Here is a 14913-nt window from a genome sequence, read left to right on the forward strand (position 1 = left end):
AAATCAGATTTTATGACAATTTACTAAAGAGAACAAGTTGCCGCTGTGTGTGATAAATCAGTTAAAGGTATTTTAGCTACAACATGATTTACATCCTTCTTATCAATCAACAATTTGTAAAACTCCCACAGTCAAATTCATGTGTTCAATATGTCCATATCTTAAAATTTCATTTAGAAACACAGTACACATACTTATCATGTACTTGATATGATATGTTACAGCCGCTCATCAGCCTTCTGTCTGTAATCTCATTTCACTGCTCAGCTCTTGTCCGGCTTCTTTCTCTCCATCTCCTGCAACTCTCAGCACTTCACTTCTCCAGTTCCCATTATTCAACATGCACAACAAATGCAAAACAAAACAAAACAGAAAAATCCGTCAAAGCAAACACCTGCTTGTACAATATTCTTTCACTCTCTCTAAGAAACTGCGTGGGTGAGCTGGTGCTGTTCTGCCTGAATCAGTGTGTCACCAGGGAAAAAAACGAGTATGACTAACCGAGATAAATTATTCATTCAATGTATGCTGGGCTGAGCTGTTTTGTAGGGTTTTGCTACAGTAAGTCTCTGTATGTGTTCATAAAAAATGTACAGAGCAGACTGAGCAGCTTGACGAACACACACACACACATAAACGTGATACATCCCCTGTCCCCTTACCATAACCTAATCCATCGCTACTAAATGCACACACACATAGACAGACAACACATCGTTATGTTTCCATCACTTCAGTGACTGTAAACCTAACTTTAATCTAACTTTACACCAAGTCTTCATAAAGTATAACGATTTATGAAGAGCTGCAATGATCCAACAGATTTAACCTGCTGAAATATTCCCTCTCTCACCTCAGGTGGTTAAGTTCTACCCGTATACACAGCTTATTATTCTTGCTACTGAAGAAAAAGTCTCAGGGGCCACGTAGCCAATAGTGACTTAGATGAATGCATGGAGAGCCGCATGCATGTGTGTGTGAGAGAGCAGGAGGTGGGGGAAGTGAATAATGCTGTACATGCTGTACATGTATGGAGTGTGGGTATATTTCACAGGTAATAAAAAATGACCTTCTTACTTGTGAAACCCGTTTTCACAACAACTTGCAGTACTTGCTTATTTTTCAAGCTAGCCTGGCTTTTTATTAAGATGCTGAATTTATCAAGAGATGTTTCAGTTGTGACCATCATGAGACAGGTGACTTTGTTTGGGATTTACCTGCTGTAATAAGAGTAACTTTTACCCTCATTAGTACATTTTGCTGATAATACTACAAATGGATCTTGATTGAACTATGCAGCCAAGCAGAGGTGTGTCTGTAAAGTACCATGAGTGCTTTGTGTGTGAGTATTTATTCCCGATTCTTCCACTATGTGCTCTTGAGCTATGTTCTTGTTAAGAGCACCGACAATAATGTCCGAGGTGTGAGCGGCAGGGCAGGGGAGGCTGGTGTGGTGCAAGCCAGCAGTGGAGTACTCTGTGTGGGCAGGAGGACCAGGGAGCTCAGCCTGTCTCCATCCATCAGCACAACAGTCTGCACTGCAAACTGGCACCTCCGCTGATGTACGAGAGGACTGCTGGATGACTAACGAGCAGATACACTCTGACGCTGACACACACACACACTCACAGGTCAACCCTGCAACATCAGTCACATACTGCTAGAAAGAACCTGTTGTGTGTGTGTGTTGAGCACAACAGACAATTTAATTCAAATCAAATACAGTGATATTCATTCTTAATTAGTTTTTATTCATTCATTTTTTCATTATTTCTCTTTCGTACACACACACACCTACTACCTACACACTTCCTGTGTGACCTGCTTGAATGTCACACTGTATTTGTCACTGCAGTCGCTTCTCGCACCTCCTCACCAGTGAGCGCTGACTGATGTAGCCGAGTGGTTCTGATGGAACTGACATCAAAGCTGATCTGATCATTTGTCAAATCTCTCCACTCTGACTCATGCTAATTGGCTAATGTTTTAGCACATTTGCAAGTGTACTTAATGCACTAACACAGAGGAGAATATATGGTGGGTATAATGAAACCAGATGCTCATGGGAACTTTTGCATTCTTGGTGCACTGGGAATTCCTGAGAATATGAAAACTGTGGACAGATGGAGTCTGTTTAATTTCATTTTAGGAGTAGAAAGGCAATTTCTGATATGTGACCGCTAATTCATGCAAGAAAAACTGCTAAATAAATTAATAGATAGAATAATTTCCTCCACCACCTATTATCTTTTCTCAATTTGTGTTTGCTGAGAGGAAATCTGGGCGCTATTGAAAACAGAAGGAATTAACTATTTAAATTTCAATTACATCATGTTGTTACAAAACGGCACATTGCCATTTGGCAGCTGACTCTGGATAAAGTGCACTCAATTGAATGCACGGTATTGAATAATTTATATATACATATATAAAATTTGATTTAACATTTAACAGGTGTGTGATGAGTGGTGAAAATATCTGACATCAATTTATGCTAATGTAGTTTCAATGTAGTTCTTTTGTCCATACATACGAACTTTTGTTTGTGTCCTTTGTGCCACTGTACAAATTTGTACTATTGAACCACTTGAACCATATTCACATGTACATTCAGTCTTTTTGACTCGAGACGTGCACGTTCAGAATGACTTGTAGCTCAGACACTTAGAAAAGGAAAAGCATCATTGCAGAGATGCAGAGTCAGTAGAACCATAATTCCTACAGGTGGGAGATTAAATGATCGTTGCATTTGAAGAATGAGATAAGTTACTGAATCCATTTAAATGCACCAAGAGCCAGTCCTCAAGAGGTAAAGCAGATTGTCCACTACCTGCAGAGGTTCGATCAATGCCTCCACCTGTTCACATGTTAAGGTGTGCTTAACATGAACCTCAAGCTACCAAATGAACGGGCAACTACATTGTCACAGGTATATGTCCTGAATTACTCCACAGTTCAAATTAAATTAAAATTCTAAATGCAAGTACTTGTACTTCTACCGAAAAAAGAATTGGTGCATCGGTACCTACAGTAATCAGGGTAGTCAAGCAGATGATGCCTTTCTTACCACCTGAGCCACAGCTGCACCACATGTGAAAAACCAAACCTAAAGATTCTGTGTTTTCCTCCATACAGTAGAAAACCTCGACTCTCGCTGTTGTATTTTCACGCTCTCTCTGTAACTCTCTCCATCTACTGAGATTACTGCTTTCCATCCCTCTGCTCTGCCATGTATGACACTGTGCCAACTGGTGACCTGTGCACACAAATCCAGTTTGTGTCTGTGCTGTGTTACGCTGTCGAGTGGAGACATAAAATACGCACACACACGTACATTACCTTTAATAAGGTACTCACCATTCATGCAAACACCGGAACACATCATGACAGTATTTATACACATATACACACGCATCCATCTTTCCATTCATCCTATCTAATGGGTCTTTAGCATTTTCCATTAGGTGGCAGCCAACATCCTCCTCCCTACCTGGAAGTAACTGTGAACCTAAACACAGAGACTCTTTTATGTGCTCAGGTGTCTAAAATGTCACCGCGGTCTCAGGAAACAAAGTGCAGTCTCTTTAGGATGTCTTTGATGCTGCTCAGGTCTGAGTGCATTTTACATTTTTTTCTTTTGAAATAATCCACCTGCAGTTTAATGTGTAATGAAAATGATGGATAATCTCTGAGTGTAAAAATATTTTCTCATGTTTTAATAAACACGTTGTAATCACATCTCTGTAATTTGTCATTAAGTAACGCATTTCTGCGTGGCACTATAAACACATGACCATTTAAACCCATACAGACAGCTTCTGATCTACCCCCTCTATAGTAATGATCTGACTTATAATTAAAGTCTAACTCAGAATAAATGACATAAAATGTATATTGAAGGCACACTCAACACACTAACATGTCACACAAACTCAATCCCACATCAGTCCATGGACAAGTGGCCGACTACTTTCACAATCACACAATAAACAGGCTCAGATTAGGTGAAACTTTCCTCTGATACACACACAAATACATCCGCACAGACACTGAATCTTCTTCCGAGTGTGTCATATAATGCTCACTGTGGCTGGAAACCATTTTAGCAAATGTGATTAGCTCAACACACGCCATCTCATTAAGAGATTGAATCTTAATGCCAGCAGCGTTTCAATATGGGAGCACTATTTGGCAAGATGCAAGCCCAGATGCTTATCAGTGTCTTGATTCATTCTGCAGCTCATCAGCAGATATCAGCATCACATCCAGGATTCCTATGGAGAGTAGTATGTGCATAGATTCCAAATACTGTATCTTCACACACACACACACATACACACACTATCAAGCTGATCTCTGACACATTTACAGAATGAAGCCACACACACTCACAAGCACACATGGTGGCATCTGTTTCAACACAACCACTAATTAAACGATCAAAGCGAACTTTTCTTGTACTTTCTATCATTTGTGTGCTTGTTCATCTTTTACCACGTGTGAACGTGTTTATGCAGAGCACATATGTGTAGCCACGTGCCTGTATGCATGCTGTATTTACATGCACACGGTGTATACATGTTGTATGCAGGTATACACCGTGTACATGTATGTGCATTTGTGTTTGTGTGTGACTGTGGATCTGCATATACAGTATGTGTGCATTTGCATATAAGGGATGTTAGTGTATAAGATTATGAAGCTACATTTGTGTGTGTGTGCAAATGAATTACACTTACATGTGTCTTATGTGTTTTTGTGTGCTGGTGTATTTAGTTTGTCAGCATATACTATAATACATGCACTAAAAACGTACGAACCACTTCCTGACAACGACCACTCACCACACTGACACACAAAAATACCAGAAAATTAAAACAGAATATGAGGTTTGCTGTGCTGTGGATATGTTGCAGCATCTGCAGTTTCTATTACCTTTCATTTGCAATGTGGATAGATCAAAATGATCCTACTTTGAAGTCACTCCGTATAAAAAATATGTCTCACTACTAAATATCTCAATTAAATTCTAACTTCAAAGATCTACTAAAGCCTTGCATGAAAACGATTTAATGAAGTCAGTAGAATCCGTTAGGTCAGTGACTTTAGTATCATATAGTATATGAGTTGTCAGAAGGTTTCAAATGTGTCTTAGTGCAACACAAACAGCAATATGTTAATTATTGACTCCACACAAATCTATAAGCTCACTGGCAATAACAACATCAACAGATACTCTGATTGGTACTGTATGACTGTATAAGAACCCAAACAGAGTACAAATTAATGCACTGTGAAGCTATATTAACAGTGAACAAACTAACTTCCCTTAATCTCATGCTTCTTAGAACTGCTGTTCCCACTGAAGATCAACACCCCCCCTGCTGCTAACTGTCTTCAGCTCACTGCTTTCATTTACCAGTTTATACTGATGAATCCAAACTACTCTCAAAACCATCCATAAAAACGAGGGGCAACTGCTCCCAGCACACGTTCTCAAAGTAGCAGATATTACGCTTGTGCCTACAGCAACATGGTGCAAAGTTAATGAACCACTAATGATGAAAATCTAACAAGACGTAGATCTACAGGCTTGTTTAATCTGAACTGAGATGCTCATGTTGCTGTGTCAGTTATCCTCTATATGTTCATCCCTATTAATGCTACTGCTAACACTGACTGTGCCCCATGTTACTATGTACCTGGTGTTCTCCAGCTTTTTAGCAGCCATCCCACAGCTGCTACAGCAGAACAACGGTCAAATGACTGGAAATTATTTTTCTGCAATCAACACTGCACTCTGGACTCTCAAAGAGGTACCTCCATTATCTGTAAATCACAAAGTCCACATCTAAATCATCAATCATGAAAACCATCAATCTCTAAGCCTGATAATCAAGATGATTCGATGTGACTGTTTAAATTGTTCTAAGGTGTTTCACTCTGCTTTCCTTTCATCCAGCTGATTTTGGAGTAATTAAGCTTTCACTGTTGTCTCTTGCTGCCCCTTGGTGCTGATTGTTCTGATGTTTCCGATTTGTCTCTCTCTCTGCTGCTTGCTTTTGTAATTATTGACACTGAATCTGGAAAATCATCTATTAATAACTTGTAAAGAAGGAACATGAGTAGTTTAATCTGCAGGGGCATTGAAGAGTAAGCAACTAAACCCTTAAAATTCTTATTATTACATGATGAATTATGAATTTCCCTCTGAGATGTTTTTTCTAATCTCTTTTGTCACTTTTATGCCATTTCGTAAATGCAGTTGATCCAAAATTCTAAGTGTGGGAGGCTGTGGTTGTGAGCAGATGTAACAACTTAACCCCTGTGACCTCAGCTGTCCCGCCTGAGCAAATAAAACGTCGACATCCGGCTTCGCAGCCCCTCCTCTGACAGCTCCGCTTCCTCCTTCTCACAGCGCTCCTCTTCCAGCAAGACTCTGCTGGAACGTGAAGGGACGTGGGGTTTCATAACTCCTACCATGCTGCAGCTGACTGGTGTGCTGGGGTATGTGTGTTTGTGTGTGAGATACACAGACGCAGACTCGTGCATATGTCCTGTGGAGTCACTCAGACTACATTAAATATGAGATATATTCACATAAAGCTAGAAAAAATAACAAGCACACACATAAATTAAAGAAATGAGACTGTGCACATGTCAACTGCGTACAACAGGTCAGATCTCTTCTACTGAAGCATGCATTCAGATCACACTCTGTATCACCAGTATCAATATGACTGTCCGCCACCAACAGACATTACTGACTAATTAGCAGAGTGATAGTGGGAAACATGGCATCAGAACTAAGTGCAAACAGAGACTGTTTCAGTGTCAAATCAGTGCATGGAAATCTAACCATACTGGATGTATATGTTATTTGCACAAACCATGTGTGAGTCTGCTCTTCCTCCAACTTCCTGTGTACTACTCTGCCACATGTTCATTAATGTAATTAGAAAAACCAAGACGCTGAGATCAATAGCTTTTGTTTCCACTGAAATATTCTCAGCCACACAGGATATGATGCATTAAACACTGCCAAAGGTTGTCAGCAGTGAGCGTCACTTACAGAAATCCAAACGTAATCAATTCACAGCACTGCGGAAACTTTAATTGACAGGCGAACTCTTGGACATGCAGTGTAGAGATGGCACAACATAGATAGCAAAACAGAATCGAATCTTGCAGATCACAAGTGAATATCAATGAGCAACCAACTCTCTCTGAAGATACAGCCATGATAGCAACTGTCCTGAATAAATACAGTTTACAGTAAGTGTGTGTGTGTGTGAGTCATATTAACAACCACCCCTGGGACACAAACAGCATGAGTCAATGGAACAACAAATTCTATTAGTTTAGACAATACAAACCAGGAGGGTTCAGTCTAAATATTTGCAACAATCTTCTAATTGGTTAATTGAAACTGTATTTTATTTTCAAAAGGAGAATCAAAATCTGAAACGAACTATTTCACACCAGGAAAACTCAAACTGTAGTCAGCTGAGAGCTGTTTCGTTTAGGAACAGAGACACCACAGCTTTAAAAGTGTCCCTTCAGGACTTCCCCAAAACAATCATCATGTTCAATCCAGTGGAGAAAGGCACAAGATAATAGAAGGCAGCATCAGTAACATCACATCCAGCTTCCAGTGTTACACTTAGGAGGATTCAGATTTAACCTCATATAACATATTTTTATAAATTAATTGCAAACCGTTTTTGCACTTATCTGTAAAATAGCACACAGGTGTGCACGGTAACCCACGTTTACATGCCATCACACACACATACACACTCTCTTCTTTCAGTCTTTCAGATCTGGGTCCTGCAGTGTTTTCTGGATCATGTGTCAGGTGCAACAGGTACTGACTCGGAGTTATGTTGGGATAAAACCAATGAAACAGTAAATAAACAGTCTGAGCCAGTGAGCAGAGGTGTGATCAGTTTGTGTTAATGTGATAATATAGAAACAGATGTCAGAAAGCTGTGTGTGTGTGTGTGTGTGTGTGTGTGTGTGTGTGTGTGTGTGTGTGTGTGTGAGTGAGAGAGAGAGAGAGACCTCAGCTGGTCATCTTCGTTAGAACTAAACCCGGTATCTTTTCATGAAGCTCTGGACGTTTCATCGCTGCTTCAACTTCAATTCAATTAAACACTTTTTAATGAAAGTTGAGGAACCAGACGTGAAGTGAAGTGTAAACACTCACACAAAAGCGTGGTACACGAAAGCCCATTCCCTCGGTCTTTCCAGCACGTTGTAGAGGTAATTCTGGAGGCGCCGGTACCGCGCGTTCCTGCGGCCGCTCTGCGAGCTGTAGGTCAGGGGTTTCCCCAACAGGCTGAGCCGGGCGCCCTGCTTCATCTCCGCTCCCACCGCACCTGCCGCGGTGGGAGACACGAACCCTTCACCGACTCGTACCGCGTTGTTCATCGTCCTTTGCCCAGATTCTACATCTTTCAGTGCGTAGTCGTGCGTCCGGCGTCCGGCTGAGGTCTTCAACCAGATCCCGGCTCCGCCGCTCTCGTCGCCGGTGTGACTTCGCGGCATGGCATCACCGGCACAGGCGTGCAGTGCGCTGGGAAACCTGCAAACATTCACTTGCAGCCAAGTGCTGCTGTGCCAGCGGGTTGTTGGCTACTTTGACTTTCACTATACTCAAAAGAAAACAAGTGGAAGAGGACATAAACATCTAGTCTGCTCTCATCTTGTCATCTTGGGGCCGTTTGATAAGATTCACAGCCCGATTTGGACACTTTGCCATCTGCGCAAGGCTGGAGAAGAGTTGGGTTATGAAGGAGTGAATCCATCGAGACATTTGGTGGGGGGAGGGCTCTCCCACCCTCCCACACGCTCCCCAACTCTCACTCGCCGTCAGAGTGCGCGGAGCTCGCCGGTGTCGTGCCAGAAAGTGACTCTCCGCCAGAAACTGTTAAAGATACTGGTTGTAATCACTTTTTGGCAACGAGAAAGCAGCATTTCACTGGTTAGAGAGGTTTAGAAGTGGTAGAGGGGACGGGGAGGTTTATCCTGCAGAGCACAGAGCAGGAAAAGCCACGGACTCATGAGAATGTTCTTATTTTATATGTCACACATCAGTAGAGTCGTTTCAAGCAGACAGAAGCAGAATATCAGACATATAAACACATTTAAGGTACAATAACGTGCAGTGTTGGCTGTCTGAGTCCTGAGTTCATGACATGTAGGTGCTTTTACGCATCGGGCGGTGCAGGGCGCAGCACTGCTCTCACCACCAGAACCCCTGGATTAGTATGAGACCTCTGGACCTCAAGACTCAAATTGGACACGAATTGTTCTATTTATTGAATATGAAACGATTTTCACGCTTGTGGCATTTCTGTAGTCTCTTCTCTTCCATTCACCAAACTAAAAGTTGATCAGTATGTTGGTTGGAAATAGAAGATCAACTCGACATTAGATCAGAAAATCTGAATTTGCCATCAGCTGTATCGGCCTCACTGGCAGCACAAGACGAGCTGTCGGCCGTGAACACAACACGCTGTCTGGCCCCCCACTCATGGAGAGCGTTGCCTCCTATTTAGCTGTTTATCTTTGTGTCTCTGAGTTTCCAGCGTGATCACACCAAACACCACGTGGTTCACTCAGGATGTAAATAAATATTTAGTCGTCGTCAGTAGTTTATATTGAAGTGTATAAAAATAGGCTGAACTGTTCCCCCGTGTCATATAACAGAGACACACTGAAAGAAGACCACTCCTGCTTGTTTCCCTTCTTTCACTCTAACCTGCTCACTACTTCGCTTTCTTTCTTTTTTTTATATATATATATATATGTATATATTTCTCTACCTGTTTATTTCTAAGCTCCAACATCGACCTGTTCTCCTGTTGTGACCGAAGTCTGACCTCTAGTGTTCAGTTATTGAATTCTCATGTGCAGCCGTCATGATGATGTCTTTATTTTTTAAACCATGTTGAGTCGAACATTTAAATAAACCTCATTTAATCGGATTATTACAGCACTCTTATTATTTACTAAGTTAAATAAACAGAGGTTTACATTATTACTGTGCCATAATACGACTCTTTTTTGTCCTTTTTACTTCAACATTTCTTTTACTTCCATACATTTATTTATTTTGTTGTAGACACAGGTGAGATTTGACGAACGCTAAATTTCATGCTGCATATAATAAACATGTAAATTTGTAAATCGTGTTCTACGGTTTTCGACATTTATTTTTACTCTGCTGTCTATTTGATGTAATTATCGGTTGAATTTCATTTATTGCTGTAGTTTTATTTTATTGTAAACCCACTGTGTCACTGTAACTATCGGAGTCCATCGAGGATTCATTAAAATGAACCTTAAATGGACGAACTTCAGCACCTTGGACAGAGGAACCCGCACCGTACAATGGACCGAGTCCAAGTAACACTAACATATAAGAGAGAGGAGTAATAAGAAAACAGATGAGAGGTGGAGAGAGTGTAGTGTGAGGGAGTAAAGGATCCTCAGAGAGAGAGAGAGAGAGAGAGAGAGAGAGAGAGAGAGAGAGAGAGAGAGAGAGAGAGAGAGACCACTGGTTGGGATTAGGCCTGTGCCGCACGTTGGATGGGATTACGCAGCGCGGCGCGGCGCAACTCCCTGCGCTGGGCTCTCTGTTATGTGCTTCAGTGCGCGGTATTTCTATGAGTGCCGGACCACATCGACACCTGAGACCTAGGACCTCGCAATCCCTCTGATCCTTTGAGATACACTGGCTATATGGAAACATGGCCGACGTCCCTCAGATCGTCAAAATCGGGATTTCACTGAAGATGCTTCCCAACAACACCGCGGTGTACTTCAAAGCTGACGGCGCCAGGTTTGGACAGACCCGGACCATCAAGCTGCTGACCGGGTCCAAGTACAAAATCGAGGTGGTCGTTAAACCGGGAGCGGTGGAGGCCACGTAGGTACCTTTTGATTTGTGTTTCGTGTGGATTATGGTCATGGACGTGCTCATAACCAGAGAGGATTCCTATTTAAAACCAATTCAAAGCGATATTTGGAAAATACATATTTTAAATACACAGTAAAAACAAACTGATATATGAGGAGAGAAAAATACAAATGTGTAGTCGGTTATGAACAGCTGGTCCCTTTGATGAAATGTGTGATTGTTGTCACGTTGTGTGTGTATTTTAAAATCCGTATAAAAACCTTTGTATAGTGTGTATAATGAATTTCCTCTATAAAATAAAATCCACTGTACGTCTAATGGACCTTTGTCTGCTGTGTCGCTACTACTGCTCTGTACTTTATTTTATGTATATTAATAGCACAGAGAGTAATTACTTCTCTTAAGCAGGTTCACTCCTGGTATTTAAAGATACCAGAGACATGAACAGGTTTATAGAGACGGAGGCAAGTGCAGATTTCATACATCCACAAAAGGCCAATACGAATATAATGTAGAGGAAAATGGTTTACAAGCTGTAGGAGGAAAAACACTAGTTAAAAACATACATCCTATATATATTCTTGCACTTCACTGTGTTATTACTGCTAACCAAACGTCTTCAGGGCTTAACACGTCTCGTTTCCAAGTTTAGCGCTCGAAACTGGGATTTTTCCCACATCACGTGAAGGCAGCATAAACCCCAATTGGCTACAAGTCAAATCCACCACAGATTAGGACTCCAGTGTTCGGTCTTTGTGTCACGGCCCTGTTGTGATTTGTCTCCAGTTCACGACTGTGTAATGAAGCTTTTTTTGTAGGTCCATCTCCGAGTAAGGATTAGTGTTGGACATGTAAACATCAGACTGTGAAACACGCCTAAAGGATGCTCTGACAGGTTCTAAAAATAGGTCACATGTGCCATCAGGCAGAGGAGAATTTGGGGCATGCTCATGAAACCCAGCTGTAGACCTATATCACTGATCTGTGGACATGAAATCCGGCCTTGAATAAGAACAGCATCAATATATAAAGCTGTATAAAGCTGTTTCTCGTGTTGTTAAAGCGGCCTCTGTATCACAGAAAAACATCTGTGTAGTTTATGAGTTGCATTTAAATTGCTTGTATTGTAGGTTTTTTTAATTTAATTCATATTTATGCATCATCCTACCGTCCGATGAACTGGTGTCACATTCATTTTTAAAAATCTGGTTAACACCTTGTGCATCTGTCTGAAGGTCGATGAGCATTGGTGGGGTGACCTTCCCCTTGGAGCAGCAGTCCAAAGACCCACAGTCGGTGGTCTACTCTGGCCAGTACGACACCGAGGGAGTGGCTCACACCAAAAGTGGAGAGAGGCAACCAGTTCAAATCAACATCCAGGTGTGATCCTTGATCCTTCATTGGGTCTGTTGACAATATCAACATCCAGGTGTTTCTCCAGTAGTTGATCAAATGGTTAAAGGCTGAATGGCGGCGTGGCCAGATGTGTTTAGGTTGCTATGGTTACAGTTCTTCCAGCCACAAGAGTTCCCATGGTTACAGTTTGCGCTTCAGTGCATCCTTATAGTTACAGGTTTTGCAGGTTTGGTGAATGAAATATCCGCAATTAGTGCATTCACATCGTGATGCCTTCACTGTGTTGTGCTGTGTGAGCTACCGTCCAGAACACGTTTACATCAGGAGTCCAGTCTCCTTACAGCACTACACAGGTGCTCAGAGGAAGCAGATGTTGTGGTTCCTGAAGTAGCACCGAAACCAGCGACATCGGATGTAAATGTTGAAATGTGTTTTCAACATTTACATCCATTACAACCATTTTTAGCATCTTTTTAATCCTCTGAGGAAAAACAAAACAGCATAACTACATGTTTAAAAAACACATAAAGACTTAGAGGACGCATTTTACTTACGCAGACTCCAGATTCCAATTTTACCTACATTATATTAGGTTCACATACTTTTTCCACTTGCACTGTGAGGTTTTTATGGTTGTTCTCAATATAGACATAAAAGATCAGAATTCGTTTGTGTTATTACTTTAAGCACATTATATTTTTAATATTCTTGACTTTTATGAAGATCAGATCACATTTTATGACAAATTAATGCAGAAAACCATGACATCCCAAAAGGTTCACATACTTTTTCCTGCCACTGTATCTGTATATACTTGATTTGCTGTTTTCCTTGTTTGCCTCTGTATGTATTCATCAGCGCCTGTGTTTCTGCTTCAGTTCACCACAGCGGGGACGTTTGAAACTGTGTGGCAGGTGAAGTTCTACAACTACAACAAGAGGGACCACTGCCAGTGGGGAAACAGCTTCAACAGCATCGAGTACGAATGCAAACCCAACGACACGCGCACACTCATGTGGGTCAACAAGGAGACGTTTGTTTGACAGAGGAACACCATGAAAAATTCAGTGTGCACTCTGCAAAAACACTTCATTTCTAATCATCAGAATGAAATTACAGCAACATTTCCTATTGCTTCCTGTTGCTAAAAGGATCTCCTCCTCTCTTTATCTTCTGTTACTCTACTCCACTTAAAGTTGTTTTTTCCCCTCTGTGGTTTTATTGTCCAATCATGAAGCACTTAGCACTCAACAATTAACTTTATAATCATCGATTATTATTGAAAAAGTAAAATTAAATTATGTTTTTTTTCTTGTTTTCAGTTGAGGTATCTGGGAACCAGCATTTGTCACAGTGCTGTATGTGTGTGAAATGTAATGTGCACGTGTGTTGTGAGTTTAGCTAAAGTACGTCTGTGCTTTACAAATGGTGCTTGTACAGACATACACGTCTGTGTTTATGTACTTTGAACTTCATGCAAAGAGTTTTATTCTGAAACAACTATTGATAATTTCCTAAATATATTTCTCTTTTATAGTAGAAACATTCTCCTCTCAATCAGCTCCAGTAATGTTGTGTTGGTGACACTAGTTTTATTGGCTGCAAGCTAAATGTTTCCAATCTTCCCTCATATGGGAACATGAGTGTAGAGAGCAGGTGAATTCGGCCAACGGAAATAACTACACACAAATCTAAAATGAATTCAACTGACCACATTGTACACTTTACTCCGGTGCCTTGATGAACTATTTCACAGGCGCTCACAAGTGTCTGCTGCTCTTCTACAAACGCTCTACAGTATAATCTCCAACACGTTTCAGCGCACATCCTTTCAGTTGTGTGAGCACAAACCAGGATGTTAGACAAAAACGCTGGTGTCACGCTTAAGTGAGCTTGCGCAACGGCCTGCACCTGGACTGATGTTTAAAAAAGGGACGACAGCGTGTGGGACTCTCTGTGTAGTTGTGTGTATGCGTATTATCGTGTGGTACCATTTTGTGTGCAGTGTCATGCAGTACTAAAAGTAGCCATTTTGCATTTTGTTTGGCATGTTTGTTCGCTCTACCTCTTCCTTTGAACCTTGCCATGAATATTTGTGTAATACTTGTAGTATTTTTGTACAGTAAACCATTTGAAATTGAATTATTGTGTATTTTGGAACTAAACATGGTTAAATGTTTTTTACCAAAATACTGAATTGACCTATGCAAGATCAGATAAGAAAATAACAATGAAATGTGTACATATACATATCATTCTGACTTTTTGTGAACGTGTTGTTTATATTGTTGTTAATAGTAAAATGAAAAACTCTGTCTGTGTGTTCAATGTATTCATTTAGCAGATTTATTCCACACCTATGGTAAACTATTGACTGCAGTAGATACTCACCAGTCTGCTGTTCGGTGCCATCATAGTGTAAGTGCAGCTGCAAATGAGGTCCTGCAAAAAGCATGATAAAGAAAGATTCAAAATACAAGGAATACAAAGCCACTGATGTTTAATGGTTTCAGACATCAAATACATCAAGCAGCAGTTACTCAGTCTTGCATGAGCATCTGCAAGAGCTGTGGATGTGGGAATACAAGTGAGCTGTGGAGCTACTTGCAAACTAAGCTAACTCCATGTTT

General features: G+C 41.0%; 2 protein-coding genes across 3 annotated transcripts in view; one reads left to right on the forward strand and one right to left on the reverse strand.

Moving 5' to 3' along the window:
* The window catches only part of kcnq5a (potassium voltage-gated channel, KQT-like subfamily, member 5a), a 76050-nt gene that overhangs the window by 60573 nt on the left and 564 nt on the right, over window positions 1-14913 (reverse strand). Inside the window, exons 2-3 of one of the 2 annotated variants that reach the window (XM_026355224.2) lie at window positions 14675-14725; window positions 8210-8929 (exon numbers count right to left, since the gene is read on the reverse strand). In XM_026355224.2, coding sequence (XP_026211009.1) covers window positions 8210-8550 — 341 coding nt within the window. In that variant the 5' untranslated portion in view covers window positions 8551-8929; window positions 14675-14725. Of the gene's footprint in view, window positions 1-8209; window positions 8990-14674; window positions 14726-14913 lie in introns of those variants that run through there. The other variant, XM_026355225.2, reaches the window with a different exon arrangement.
* On the forward strand, window positions 10593-14681 carry cnrip1b (cannabinoid receptor interacting protein 1b). The gene is made up of 3 exons (XM_026355230.1): window positions 10593-10936; window positions 12163-12307; window positions 13162-14681. The coding sequence occupies exons 1-3, from the start codon at window positions 10758-10760 to the stop codon at window positions 13324-13326; spliced, it is 489 nt and encodes a 162-aa protein (XP_026211015.1). The 5' UTR covers window positions 10593-10757; the 3' UTR covers window positions 13327-14681.

Source organism: Anabas testudineus, chromosome 15 (genome assembly GCF_900324465.2).
Source record: "Anabas testudineus chromosome 15, fAnaTes1.2, whole genome shotgun sequence".
Lineage (NCBI taxonomy): Eukaryota > Metazoa > Chordata > Actinopteri > Anabantiformes > Anabantidae > Anabas > Anabas testudineus.